Source organism: Mus pahari, chromosome 1 (genome assembly GCF_900095145.1).
Source record: "Mus pahari chromosome 1, PAHARI_EIJ_v1.1, whole genome shotgun sequence".
Taxonomy (NCBI): Eukaryota; Metazoa; Chordata; class Mammalia; order Rodentia; family Muridae; genus Mus; species Mus pahari.
The window spans coordinates 135,818,319-135,833,395 of record NC_034590.1 but is presented as its reverse complement, the minus strand read 5'-3'; the positions used below and the strand labels follow the sequence as shown (position 1 = coordinate 135,833,395).

The window sequence follows — 15,077 nt, the reverse complement described above, 5'->3', positions numbered from 1 at the left end:
TTGGGGCCCAACAGGGATGTGGAGAAAATTTAGGTACGGTTAAATTTTGTATGAAAATATTTTCCTTCCAACGACCGAGATCGCTTTGCTGATTCTGGGTCATGTTGGAGTTAAAGTGCTTCTCTGAGCAGCAGGCACCCTGAGTGATGACGGGATTGTTAGAGAGTCTCTATATGATGGGACATCTGCTTTGCTCCTGAGTTCTTGCTGTCTCTACACCTCCAGTTCTCCTAGCAGCTAGGCCTTCAGGCTAAACCCAGTTGGCTCCTCTCGCCTCTCACCACCCTCACAAGTTGCTTCACCTTTCCGGGTGCTTTCCTGTAAAGTTGGGGGACAAGAGTAGTCCCTTCCTGTTTGTATGAGAAGATTGATGAGCAACTGTATTAGGCCGAGGTCATCATGGAAGCAGAAGCTATAATAGATAAAGGCACATTGTTTGTTTGTTTTTAAAGATTTACTTATTTATTATATGTAAGTACACTGTAGCTGTCTTCAGACACTCCAGAAGAGGGCGCCAGATCTCGTGACGGATGGTTGTGAGCCACCATGTGGTTGCTGGGATTTGAACTCAGGATCTTCAGAAGAGCAGTCAGGTGCTCTTACCTGCTGAACCATCTCACCAGCCCCCCAAAAGGCACATTGTTAAGGACTTGGTTGATGTGAATGTGCAGGTCGGCAAGTCTCACAGGGGACACACCTAGCAGATTGGAAGACTCAGTTTTGGGTTTACCCTGAAGGCCTAGCTGCTAGGAGAACTGGAGGTGTAGAGACAGTAGGAACTCAGGAGAAAAGCAGATGCCCCAGATGGAAGGCCTTGGGGTGGGAACAGTAACCCCCTATGACTTTCACAGAATATTCTACTCAGGCTTTCAGCTAATTGGTTGAGGAACCATTTACTTTGTTCAGTCTTACCATTTGAATGATAATCTCATTCTCACGTGTCATGCCCTCTGAGAAAGGCCTAGTATAATGTTTAATCGAGTGTATAGGCTCTCCCATACACAGTCAGACTGACACGTAAAATCCGCCGTCGCAGCACTTCAGGAAGTTAGTGGCTCTTCCTCCTGTTAGAGCGTGATTCCACAATTCCCATAATGCACTAGAATGGGGGAACCCTGAAGGGGTGCTCTTCATTTGAGCACAGCACAGCCAACCTTGCTTATATTCTCCAGTGTACAGAGACATCCTGGCTTGTGGCAGGGGAGACTCGTTTTTCATAAGAAGCCACTTTGAATGCGAGAAGGAAACTCCACAGAGCCTGGCCTTCACCAGGGGAGAGGTCTTCCGAGTGGTAGACACGCTGTACGATGGCAAGCTGGGCCACTGGCTGGCGGTGAGGATCGGGAATGAGCTGGAGAAAGGCTTGATCCCTAATAAAAGCAGGTAACTGAGCCTACTTCCTAGGCATACCGTTTAATCCCCCTTTCACCAGAAGGCAACTGAGTGCCTCTGAGGAAATCAATCCCACGCCATCATGAGGTGTTTATGGAGATAGAGCCGGAACTCTTTAGTCTTAAGCACTGGAGGCTTGGTTTATTTGAGGATAGTCTGCTACCTTGGTTATGGGAAACACTGTGTGGCCATAGTCACTCGGCACTCCTGGTCTCCATTGTTAGGAGAGGCTTGCACATCCTAGGGAACTTTTGCTGGTGTGGCTGTAGGACTTAAGAATGGTGTTTTGAAAAAAATAAAAAATAAATAAAAAGAATAAATGATGAACATGGAAAAAAAAAAAGAACGGTAATCTGTTTGCTGCATACATTCATATCACACACCACAAAACACCTGAGGAGGGGCAGTGGGGATGCTGAGCCTCAGCTTGCTTCCTCCCTGGTGGTCATTGTGGACCCCATCCCATAGGAAGATGCCATCTATTCAGGGTGGTTTTCCCTTTCTAGAAACACCCCCAGAGGCTGACCCAGAGGTTCCGTAGTGATTCTAAATCCTGTCAGGTTGACAGTGATGCTTGCTTGCACACATTGTTTTCTGGTTTCACAGTCCCCTTTATTGTCCCCATTGTCAATCTGCGTCTGCCCTGGGTTTCTTTTTTTCCTTAAGATTTATTTATATATATGTACTCTTATCTGCATATATTCCCTATATGCCAGAAGAGGGCATCAGATCACAGTATGGATGGTTGTGAGCCACCATGTGGTTGCTGGGACTTGACTCAGGACCTCTAGAAGAGCAGTCAGTGCTCTTAACCCCTGCACCAACCTTCCAGCCCTGCCCGGGGTTCTCACATAACAGTGACTGTGTCTTAATAATAACCTGTTCCCGTGCTATGGAGGATGACTTCTTCCGGCTTCCTCTCTCAGAGCTGAGCAAATGGCCAGTGTCCAGAATGCCCAGCGAGAGAACGCCGGGGACAGAGCAGACTTCTGGCGGATGCGCGGCCAGAGATCCAGCGGCGGCGTCAAGAAGAACCTCCGCAAGAGCCGGGAAGACCTGGCGGCTGCTGTATCTGTTAGCACCAAGTTCCCTGCCTATGAGAAGGTTCTGCTTCGGGAAGGTGAGGCAGGCCCGGGAGTGAGCTGCTGAGCTCTGAGCCGCTCCCACCAGTGTCTCTGTAATCATCCCCGTTCCAACTTCACCTAAGTCACTTACACCAGCGGTGTGGTGAGGGGATCATGTTCATCGGGGAACCTGAGTCCGCAGGGCAGCGAAGGCAGGGAAAGAACTGGAGTCCAGGCGAGGTGGGAGAATTCAGTTTCTAATGCCGAGATTGCGGAAGTGTAAGACAGCGCACTTGCCTCTCATCTGGACACCGTAGGTGCACATCTGGTAACTTCCTGTTTTTTTCCTTCAGCTGGCTTCAAGAGACCCGTGGTTCTGTTTGGCCCCATAGCAGATATAGCAATGGAAAGGTTGGCAAATGAGTTACCCGACCTGTTTCAAACAGCAAGTAAGTCTGTTCATAGAATTTTCCTTCCGGGGTGTTTAATTTGGCAGTTCTCTGGCACACGGAAGTTGGAAGAATAAGGAATATCCACACACCCTGCCTGGAGTCACTGTATCATGTTGTCAGACACACTTTCCACCACTTCCTCACAGACAGACACACAGCCCCAACTTTTGAAACTGTTTGCTGAGCCAGTCGAGAGTTTACATCGCAGAGCTCTGAGACTTCATTCGAGAGTATACCCGTGAGTGTCCTCATAATAATAGTCTTTTACATATTGAAAATATCATTGTCCCTTCAGTCACAAAGAGATTTAATATTAGTGTTACAGTTGAATGTTGCTAATCTGAAACATTCTAAAACTGGAACATTTTGAGCGTCAACACAATACAGCACAAAGGGAAAGTTTCATGCTTGCTCCCATAAAAGTGATAAGTGTCTAAATGCAGGTGTACTAAAGATGCTCTGTAAAATTACCTCAGTCTGTGTATATGAGAGAGAGATGACAGAAATATTTTGGGGGTGGGTGGTGAGAGGGGCCCTCAGATAAGCCCAGGCTGGCCCTGAAATTACTGTGTAACTGAGGATGACTTTGTACTTCTGATCTTTCTGACATCATCTTACAAGTGCTGATGTAACAGGAATATACAACATGATTAGCTAAACCATGAATGAATCTTATATTTAGGTATGGGTCTCCTTTTTTTTTAGATATTTTAATTATGCATACGTAAATATTTAAAAACTGGTAGCGTTTCTGGTCCCGAACATTTTCTTTTCTTTTCTTTTTAAGTTCAGGCTCATCCATTACGGTTGATATTTATGACTCTTTAGGACTTTTATGTTTCCAGAAGAGATAACAAGGTACTCTCTGCTGTTAGGCCGACCTAACGATTTCCTCTGATTAGTTTCCACTTAACAGGGCTGAGGTTGTAGCTCAGTGGTATGGTGTTTGGTATGTAAAACACAGCACACAAGCACTTAAACACACATGTGCACACTCTTGGGTACACATACATAAATACACACACACACACACACACAGAAATGCACACATGGTTTCATCTCGCCGCGCATGCCATGAGATGGTGCCTAGTGTCATTTGTCCCATTGTGCTGATGTTAGCCTGGGGCATGTTGTTGTCACCGGCTTCCTATCAACATTACTTAGCCCTTTTTTTCTTTTGCAGAAACAGAACCCAAAGATGCAGGATCTGAGAAATCCAGTGGAGTGGTTCGGTTGAATACTGTGAGGCAAATTATTGAGCAGGTGAGAAAACTCAATCAGAAGCTCATGTTGTCAGGCAGCCGGATTGTGGTTGGAAGTAGAAAGTGTATTTTAATAAGACCCTAATGATCAGAGCTCATGACAGGAGCCTTTTCACTGTGTAAGCCAGGTGCCGTTCTTTTACAGAGTTCCCATTATTAAACCAAGTAACACCTATTAGTGGTCCCTCTTTTGGAGGGGAATATAGCCCAGGACCCCCTGTTAGGTGTCTGAAACCATGGGCATACCAACATGCTTTGTGTGTGTGTGTGTGTGTGTGTGTGTGTGTGTGTGTGTGTACACACGTGTACATAAGCACTACTTTGCCTTCACATGTATATCTGTGATAATTTAGTATATAAATTGGAAAGGTGGGAAATACACAGTAGTGACGGAAAGCAAAGTAGACCTGTCATAACGATACCCTCCAGTAAAGCGTGTGCAAACTCAGTCTGTGCCCTCACCCACTGAGAGCCTTGTACTGCTCTTGCACTTTTTGACTGGCCATTGACCTCAGGGGAAACTGGAGGATGAAGCCATACACTAGGAGGGTCCCTGCCATCCTTCTGTAAGAAGTTTTAACTGATAATATGGAAGTGGATGTAATGCAGAAAGAAAATATTTTTGGCTTTTTAATGTAAATATACAGGGCAGGGTATAGTGGTGCATGTCTTTAATCACAGCACTAGAAGAAGGCTGTGCATTCAAGGCTAGCCTGGGCTATGTAATAACTTCCAGTCAGTGTTACACAGTGAAACTCTTGTCTTCAAAAAACAAAAAGAGTTTTAATTTAAATACATACATTTTATCTGGTACAGTCTTTACCTGGGAGAACAGACCCCGCAGTGATGTTTTTGATGTCACCATGTGCCACCCTTTGTCCACCTGTGACAGGACAAGCACGCCCTGCTCGACGTTACCCCGAAAGCTGTGGACCTGCTCAATTACACGCAGTGGTTCCCAATCGTGATTTTCTTCAACCCGGATTCCAGACAAGGTGTTAAAACCATAAGGCAGAGGTTGAGTCCAACGTCCAATAAAAGTTCTCGCAAGTTATTTGATCAAGCCAGCAAGCTCAAAAAGACCTGCTCTCATCTTTTTACAGGTAAGGAAAGTTCAAAAAAGGCTGCTCAGGATGAGAAGCCGGGAGATGGTGGGATCAGGAGATGGTGGGATGCAGAATCATGCTCACGATGCGTTCAAGAATAGTTGGTACTACTACCGGGCATGGTGGCGCATGCCTTTAATCCCAGCACTCGGGAGGCAGAGACAGACGGATTTCTGAGTTCGAGGCCAGCCTGGTCTACAGAGTGAGCTCCAGGTCAGCCAGGGCTACACAGAGAAACCCTGTCTCTAAAGAAAAAAAAAAAAGAATAGTTGGTACTGTGGGAATGGATATTAGACCTATGGCAGTTGTATGTTAAACTTTGTGATTTTGATAGCCAGAAATGGTTGTCAAGGCACAAAACCTGGTAATAATCGGTCACCTTCATGGTGATTTCTGTGGTAGACTCAAGGCCAATGAGTCCCATGTCTTCGTTAGCTGTGTGTTGCCCCTTGTCTCTTTACTGTCAATGATGTATTAACTATGTGATAGGAACTTACTGCAGTGATTGGCAGTGTCTCCCAGATAGAATCGTGACTACTCTGAATGTGGACATCATTCAGAGTCTAAGAGACGTACACAATTCTTGGTTGTGCAACGCTCTGTTTTGTGGAAACACCCGAAGGATACTACATAGATGCCACTTTTCCCATTCATTTGGTGGTTTTAGAGGCCAGTGACAGATGTCTCAAACTTGGATGCTTGAGAAGAAGAGTAAGGTGAATGGCTGTGTGTCCACATTTGAGCATCGCTTCTCTGTTGTTTCGCGTGTCTTGTTTAGAGATGCAGGTCTGAACATTATGGTGAAAGTTGTTGCTAGGATGTAGTATAGTCAAATGCACAGGAGGAAAGCGTTAGCCATCGGCCACTCTGGTTCTAAGTGGGCCTCTAAATGGAATGCTATGCATTTTGTTTTTGTTAAGATTTATTTATTTTTATGTGTATTGGTGGTATTGGTTTTTTGTTTTGCTGTTTGTTTGTTTGTCTGTTTTTGCCTATGTGCATATCTTTGTGAAGGTGCCAGATCCCCAGGAAATGGAGTTACAAACAGTCGTGAGCTGCCATGTAGGTGCTGGAAGTTGAACCCTGACCAGTCCTCGTAACCACTGAGCCATCATCTCTCTAGCCCCTGTGGATGTATCTTACCAGCTTGTGTGGTTTTTTTGTGTTCTTAATCTCGTATCTTCCTTCATTTTTACTGCTAGCAGTACTAACTTACTTTGTAGAGGCTGTGAACGGTAATGCTAGTCTGACCTGAATTCGGCCTAATTGGGCTGGTAGAAACTGTTACAGGGTCATAGATCCTAGTTTGGCTGAGACCAGACTAAAACTGATTTCTCCGACTACATCTCACGTCCCTTATATAACCCAGCTAGATAATTCAGATGCCAGAAAGGATCATGCATAGTTTGGTTATCCCTTGTCTAAAGTGTTTACGATTAAAAATGATTCGTATTTTTAGATGTTGGAGTGCTTTTATAAGCATTTTAGAGATGAGACTCAAGTCTGAACATGGGGTTCACTTTTTTTTTTTTTTTTTTTTGCATGTGTCGTAGTCATGGAACCAGCAGGTGATTTGCTGTGATCATCTTGATAGTTCTGTATATGACAGTTTCACAGTGTGTAGGTTTTTCCTCGGGCGTTGTGTGCACTCTCAGAAACTTTCAGACCTCGAAGCATAGGCTGATTTGAGTTTTTGAATTAATCAGAACTTTATTAGTGATTCCTCATTTTAACAGATGAAAAATGGAACCCGCATGATAACCATGTGAAACCAGGGGACTCATTTAACCTCCTCAGCCTCCATACTTTGGTTCAAGTCCACTGAGTGGCTGGGAGCTTCCCTTAGAGGGTCCGATTTGAGTTTTATGCAAGGATGTGAGAAATCAGTAGGGGAAGTCGAGGGTTGTGGAAGGAGAGCCAGGCTTCTGAGTGTGCAGAAGGTAGCTGGTACCTGTGGGTGTTTCCTGTCCTAGCCAGGAGCCGGCTGTTAGCTCTGCAGTGCAGGCCACAGACACGGGCACAGAGTCTGTTGAGGATCGGGAAGAGTGTCATATGTGGAAAGGATTTGCACTGATTGGATTACAAGACGCTTGAAGGGAGAGATATGACTGAGGTCACCATCAGGCCTCAGAAATAGGCTCTGGCACAGTACAGCGTTTTCTTTCTTTTTTAAAAATCTGCTTATTTTATGTGTATGGTGTTTTGCTTATATGTGTGTGTATATGTACCGTGTGTGAGCCATGTCCAGGTAGGCCAGAGACTCAAACATGGGTCCTCTGGAAGGGCAGCCAGTGCTTTTAACCACTGAGCCTTGTCTCCAGCTCCAAGCACATCCTTTCTGATGTAGACTGATTGAGAAGCAAAGCATTCAGAACTGCAGCTAGAGGGGCTGTGGAAGTACACTGAGTGTCAGATCGGACTCCAGTTCTTACAGTGCACTGCATGCTTGATACAGTGAGCCATGTAGTCTTCAGGGCAAAAGGTACAGGCTCATTGATCGCTTGGACAGAGAAGCCCGTTTCTGTGCAACTCTCTTCATACGGTTCTTCTACTGTTAAGCCTGACTCCTAAAAGCCATGTAGAGGCTACACAAAGCCTTTTTATTGCTCTTTTACCCCAAGTCCATCCACAGGCTGAGGCCTTAATCAGAAGAACCAATGAGCTATGAGTTAGTAAATGGGAGTGCTAGATTTGCTCTGGTGAGCACAGTTTAAAGTCATATTTTCTGTCTTATGTGGTCTCTTTAGGCTCATTATCCCATTCGCTGTTTCCTCTTTGTATAGTAATAAGAAAATGTTTCCACAGAGAAGATTTTAATTATGACAGTATTTAAAATCTTTTCCATTATGAGCTTGATATACCCATTAAGACATACTTTATTTAGAGACTTGCTCAAAAGCAAGTTGGCTTGTCAAAATACTTTTAAAATGTTATGCCTGCATATCTCTCTCTCTCTCTCTCTCTCTCTCTCTCTCTCTCTCTCTGGAAATATTTAGTATAAAATGCATTTTTACATATATATCATAAAAATGAAATTTGAATTGCATGTGTTCTTAGAGCCTTTGAAATGCTCAGTTCATGGTTTAAAGACTGCCTTACGGGACTTAGAGACCCAAACTAGGCCACCTTTGTAATAAACTGGCGCGTCAAAGCACCACGGGCTAGTCTGGATATATTACCTACTTTACAGACTTCATCAAAATGAAGTTTTTGGTGTTCAGCCCTGGAATTTTGGAGGCGCTTATAAGTGCTATTACTTGTAATTATTATCTTTTTACATCACGTTATTGAAAAATGTTTTATGTGGTATTTTTTTGTTTGTTTTGGTCATTATTTAGTTTTTGAAAAGTACCAGAGGGAAATGGATCTTGTGTCAGCTGAGAAAAATCCAAACTGCTGTAGATGCTACTTGGATTCCTAGGGAAGTATAGGGGACGTTGGCCACAGAAAAGAAATGGGCTGTGGGGTGGCTTGTCAGTTATGATGGAACCGCCATCTGAGTGTTAAAGTGACCACAGGATAGCCCTCCTGGGGTGTAATTTGTATACTGTGCCATTGACCCATTTGAACAGCACATTTCCATGGGTTTTAGATCCTTCAGATTTGTGTAGCCACCACCACAGGAACTTTAGTTAGAAACCTCATTCGTTAGCAATCCCTTCCAGTTTGCATGGTGCCTCTCTGAATAGGGGTGGGAAGGTCTTGCCACACATGCCAGAGCTGGGCATGGCTGCCCTGAGGTATGAACATGCTGGCAGGGACATTGGCAGCAGGAGGATCCTTTCAGAATGTCAGTTTCTTGAGTTTGACTGTCACAGGAAGCCTCTTGAGAAAAAGGTAAAGTGTATGTGTCGGGTACTGAGTGGAGCCTAGAAAGGCAGCGTCTGGGGGGCTTTGGTAGCAGTGTCCCAGCCCTTGGTTGCCCGTGAGACTCTGGGGTTCTGTTACATTCACCTTGGCGGAGGCTCAAATGGGTTTCTACATTTCTTAGCCCCTAAACTTCAGGCTTTCTTTGTGATGAATTCAGACTGTATCAGACAGCTGCTAACAGAAACCTGTAAAGGACCACTTTAGCTTTCTTTATACACCTAGTTCAAGTCACTTGTTTAGTCCCTGGGGTGCACAGTCTCACTTCCACATTTGCATCTCGGATCATATGCTAACTGTGATTATAATAATCTTTTTGAAGTACCATGATAAATAAGGCCACAAGAAAATCCATGACATCAAGGTTATTTTCCTTGGGCTACCCAGTGTATCTGCTCTGTCCGATGCTGTGAATAATTAATAACTAAGGAAATTGTAAACTCATTCACAATTGTCAAAGGTCAGAGGTGGAACTTTTTTCAGGTTTTCAAGACAGGGTCTCATGTATCCCCAGGCTGGTCTCAGACTTACTGTAGCCAGTGGTGGCCTTGAACCTCAGATTCTTGCCTCTACCTTCCAGGTAGGGTCAGATATACATCACCGTACCCGGCTTCGAGATTAAAGTTTCTCAAATGAAAGAAAAGTCAAATTTGATTAAAAGAAAAGTTGAAGCTTAATTACTCAGAGATTTTGTGTAATGATTCCTACGTAATGATTCATTTGGCTTTAGAAAAGATATGTACTACCCTCTACTAAAGAGCCAAGAAAGCATAATTTGAAAGGCAATTCTAGTTTATCTGCATCCTGATCATTTGCATTTTAGATCAGTTTTATATCAGTGTAATGTTGGTATGCGTGCGTGCATGTGTGTGTGTGTGTGTGTGTGTGCATGTGTGTGCGTCGTGTCCATCAGGCTGGTCGGCCACTGAGTGCCCAGGATCTGCCTGTCTTCACTTCCAGTGTTAGGGTTATAAGCACACACACCATTTAATTTCACAGGAGACTTGAATTTCATGTCCTCCTGTTCTCGAAGCAAGCATGCTTACCGTTTTGGAGCCGTCTTCCTTGTCTAGTTTATCTTTATTACATCCATAGGTACAGGTTGCTGAACAGATACGGGGCATGTATCTGTTAGCATCTTCTGTCTGTGCTGCAAGTTGGTGCTTTTATCTGAGCTGTGTAGGACAGTGGCCCAGGCTGCAAGCTCAGAAAGTAATTTTCCAAGTTTGTACATAGGTTTCTTTATTTGCTTGGTGTGAAGTATAAAGCTGTTTGTTCCCATCCCCTGACCCTCCCACCCCACCCCGTGATAAAAATACCCCGACAAAAGATGCTAATGGGAATAGGTTTATTTTTAGCTCACAGTTCAAAGTACAATCCATTTTCTCTGCTCTTGAAAATTTATTCCTTCCTTCCTTCCTTCCTTCCTTCCTTCCTTCCTTCCTTCCTTCCCCCTTTCTTTCTTCCTTTCCTTTTTCTTTCTTTCTTTTTTGTTGGACCAGGGCTATGACTCAGTGGTGGAGGGCATAGGTGGCTTTTGTGATGACCTGAATTCTGTTCTTGGCATTGCAAAATAAATAAAATAAAACCACGTGTGTGTGCTCGCCCGTGCACACACACACACACACACACACACACACACACACACTGGTAACACACTGTAGCTCTTTTGAAGAAATATATACCATGAAAAATAAGCCCATACAGTCTGTAATGTAAACTAAAACAGCTTTAGTTGCATTTGACTGAAAAGATTTTATGTTTAAGTAACATACATACTTCTGAACTTGGCAAGTTTTTCTTCAAATATGGTATAAATAGAGATCATCTAGCTTCTAGATTCAAGGTGGCTCTGAGAATTAATGCTGACCTTCTGGCTTATGTCTATAGCTATAATCAACGTGAATTCATCCAACGATGGCTGGTTTGGCAGCTTGAAGGACAGCATTCAACAGCAGCAAAACGAAGCAGTCTGGGTCTCTGAAGGAAAGGTATGTGGCCTAGATGTACTGCTGTGAGGTGAGAGTCTGTGTTCTCAATGCTTCCTCCAGAGGGCAGTGAATGTAGTAAACCATGAACCAAAAGGGATTTCAATGTGTTCATCAAGTCAGAAGCTTTATCATTCTCCAACAGAGTAATAAAATGAAGGCAGAATGTGATGAATGCTCACCTACATTCACTTCCCCTCTACTTTTTTAATGTAGTAACTAGAATTGCATTCCGAGTACTCTAATCAGAGCTTACAAGTTCTCCTTCCTAATGCCACACCATACTAAGGACATGGGAAACTCAGAGTGGAGATGAGAGGCAAGGTTGAGAACCATGGGGAATGGCAGTTGAAGAGACCAAGAGAGGTGCTAACAGCTGGACAGCTGGAATAATGTGCTTAGTAAAGACATGAGCGGAGAATGCATCCAGACGCGGAGCTTGAGTAGGTGATGTAAAAACACTAGCGATCTTTTCTAGGCCTCTGAAGTCGGATGCTGTCCCCAATGTTTAGTCGACTCATATGTAGCATCTGCCAAGTGCTTCGTCTCCACTGCTCCCTCTAGAGGACAAGTTGAGCAGGATGTATGTAGTCTTTGTCCTTAAGATCTTGGCAGTTGAACCCAGTTAATTCTGAGAAACATCTCTGCCTGGGTCTGAGAGTCTTGGAAGTGAATAGGAATGTGCACCGCACGAGGTGGAGACGGGGACCAGCAGAAAAGCTGGAGGGAAGCTGATCCTGCAGACCAAGGAAGCTTGGCTCAGCTGGCGTGGAGGATGTAGCAAGGGGAGACTGGAGGGTCTTCAGTTTGTGTCCCTGTGCAGAAATTAACCCAGCATCTATGTCAGTTCAAAGCCAAGTGACAGCAGGAAACTCAAGGTCCCTTCCCTTGCTAGCACATGTCAAGGTTCCCAACACTTGGCTCAGCCCTTGGGAGTTCTCCCAAGTCCCCACTCCCAGGAGCCACGCCAGATCCCACTCACCCTTCAAAACAAATTCCTCTAGATGGAAGGGATGGATGATGACGCTGAAGACCGCATGTCCTACTTAACCGCCATGGGCGCGGACTATCTGAGTTGTGACAGCCGTCTCATCAGTGACTTTGAAGACACCGACGGCGAGGGAGGCGCCTACACTGACAATGAGCTGGATGAGCCGGCCGAGGAGCCGCTGGTGTCTTCCATCACCCGCTCCTCGGAGCCGGTGCAGCATGAGGAGGTGAGGCGAGGCACAGAACACCCTGGGCAGCTTGCTGTAGGCTGTGAGGCCATTAGGGTGCTGTAGAAAGCGCCCTCAAGGATTGGAGCCCAGGACTGCTAGGAAGGCGCACTGTGAGCCCGTGTCTACATGGCTGTGGCTGGGATCTGTGGAAAGTGGAGCCAGATCGTGACCTTGGGAGAAGGCTGTGTCGGTACCATTCACCACTCTCTTGTCCTCAGTCAGGGGCGATAGATAAATAGATCGGCTTTATGTCCGATGTGGCTGTCCAAATTACAGATGGAACTTTATGAATACGTTGTTGCTGCATTTGCTTGTAACCTTTGATTAGGCCTCTCTCTGTACTCTTAGGAGCCCTGCTTATCTTCTCATGACCTTTAACCTCCTAATGCTATCAAGGTTCCAGAGTGTTTCCCCATCAGTTTCCTTCTCTCTGTGTGTCACCTTTTAAATGCGCTTCATACATCTGATCAGATGCACCGTGTAACTCACACAGTCTTACACACTACCAGTGGGCACTAGTATAGATTATTAGATGCACCTCCGAGGACATCGGAGTGATGATCTTTGTGGACAGTGTTATCTGAGTCCTTTTCGATGATAATTATGTAGTCCCCTTTAGCTGGTTAGCTCATTCCAGTAAATGATAAATGATAGCACTTCCCCCCTCTCCCAAGAAAAATCAAGGAAGAAAAACCCTAACACACACACACACACACACACACACACACACACACACACACACACACACACACAGACTATGGAGTAAGTTAATAACTGCAGACATAGGAGGAGCTAATGCTTGGACTCGCTGCTGGTAGTGACACAGACCTTAAGATCGTAGGCGTACATGGCTTGCTTTCTCTCCCTTCCTTTAAAGGCAGAGCATGGCTGCCGTGTACTCCACCAGTCGAGTGAAGCGTGTCCTAAGCGTCCTCTAGGGAAGGATGGTGGGTGTCTCCCTTCTCAGTAAGAGAGAGCTGCCCTAGGTCTCCAGCTTCTTAGTTCCCACAGGGTTTCAGAAAATCCAGCAGAGCAGAATGCTCTCTTCTCTCTGCTTGGGTGTTCTTGGTGTGAATGAACTTTTATGTTTTGTAGAGCATAAGGAAATCCAGCCCAGAGCCACGAGCTCAGATGAGGAGGGCTGCTAGCAGAGACCAACTTAGGGATGCTAGCCCGCCCCCAGCCTTCAAGCCAGAGCCGCCCAAGGTATGTGGCTGGGAAGCCCAGGACGGGAAGGAGGAGGACACGGGGGCCTTGGAGCCCCTTGGCACCCAGGGGGACACACGATGAGGCGATGTGCTGTGTTAGCGCCTGTCCTTCAGACCATTGAGTGAGCCATTAAAAAAAAACAGGGAAGAGTGAGAGATAGGCCCAAAAGCCACTGTGAGAAAAATCTATGGTTTTAGGCTTCATAGTGAATGAGTTAATTTCTTCACTTTTTATTTATTTATTCATTAATTTTGGTAGAAAAGTGAAATGTGGTCAGATGCTGCACGCCAGGATCACTAATCTTGGTGGTTTTGTTTGTTTTGTTTTGTTTTTGTTTGTTTTCTTTTTCTAAGCCAATAAATTTTTTTCTGCCCATAATCTAATTTGGACATACCAGAAACTCCTCACTGGTGATCTGCTGAGAAAACTGGGCATCGCTGTTGCGTAGAATGCCTCTCAGTATAAAAGCCTCTTAACTTATTGATTTAATAAATTATCTAGAATCAACGTAAGGGCTCTAGGGCGTGAGTCATGTGATTTCTTGCCCCAGATCACAATCAACCATTAAGGTAGGCTTTTCTTATAGCTCAGTTAAAAAAAAAAAAAAAAAAAAAAAACTTAGTAACTTGGATGAGAAGGATTAGTAACTGTGTAAGCTGTCAGGAGTAATTAGTGACTTGATACAAGAGGGCACCAAAGGCTTGCGGCAGGGCTGGAACTGAAAGTAGCGGGCACTGGCATGGGGTCCTGTCTGCCCGTCCCCCACTCCAGCTCAGCCTCGCTACTCCACAGCCATGCACAGCTCTCACTTTTTGGCCCAGGCTCGTACCCTCCAGGCAGGTTGACCCCAGACAAACCTACTTTTTTCATCTCTAAAACTGATGTCTTCTGTGAGAGGCCACCTTCTCCACTGGGACGTGAGACTGTTCCACCTCTAGCTGTTCCCACTCTGCCAACGCTTCTGTCATCCACAGGTGGGGCTCAAGATGCCCGACCTGAGGCTGTTTGCCCTGTCATAGTTGATTCTTTGTCAAGATGGTTACATTGCCCACCTTTGGAAACTGATCAGGAAACACAGTGTATTAAATCACTAATGTAGCTCTGAAAATAAACTAAAAGTCCAAGGTCAAAGGCATGCTGTTGCTCTCTGCAGGCCAGAAGCCAGAACAGAGAGGACTCCTTCGACTACTCCAAGTCAAACCTCTCCGCCACGGCCGGCAGTGAAACCCCGGGGGGATCCACCAGAGGCTGTCCTCCCCCTATTGCAGCGAAGCCTGCCTTTGGGCGGTCCATCCTGAAGCCTTCCACCCCAGTCCCCATGCCTGAGAGCGAGGAGGTTGGGGAGAGCACTGAGGAGCAGGAAGACGCTCCTAGATCAGTCCTGGGCAGAGTGAAAATATTCGAGAAGATGGACCACAAGGCAAAATTACAGAGGATGCAGGAGCTCCAGGAGGCCCAGAATGCGAGGGTAATTGTTTTCAACCCCCAGGGCGTCGTAGCTTTGTCCCCCCCCCCCC

The 15,077-nt window shown here is 45.4% G+C and overlaps 1 protein-coding gene across 7 annotated transcripts in view; it reads left to right on the top strand.

Moving 5' to 3' along the window:
- Positions 1-15,077, top strand: part of Tjp2 (tight junction protein 2) — a 127,302-nt gene that overhangs the window by 108,769 nt on the left and 3,456 nt on the right. For 4 of the 7 annotated variants that reach the window (XM_029538183.1, XM_029538182.1, XM_021190387.2 and 1 more), the window contains 9 exons: positions 1,173-1,383; positions 2,319-2,512; positions 2,810-2,905; positions 4,092-4,171; positions 5,063-5,273; positions 11,034-11,134; positions 12,136-12,348; positions 13,447-13,557; positions 14,714-15,028. In XM_029538183.1, the coding sequence (XP_029394043.1) occupies positions 1,173-1,383; positions 2,319-2,512; positions 2,810-2,905; positions 4,092-4,171; positions 5,063-5,273; positions 11,034-11,134; positions 12,136-12,348; positions 13,447-13,557; positions 14,714-15,028 (1,532 nt within the window). The remainder of the gene's footprint in view (positions 1-1,172; positions 1,384-2,318; positions 2,513-2,809; positions 2,906-4,091; positions 4,172-5,062; positions 5,274-11,033; positions 11,135-12,135; positions 12,349-13,446; positions 13,558-14,713; positions 15,029-15,077) is intronic. The other 3 variants (XM_029538196.1, XM_029538193.1, XM_021190404.2) reach the window with 1 other exon arrangement.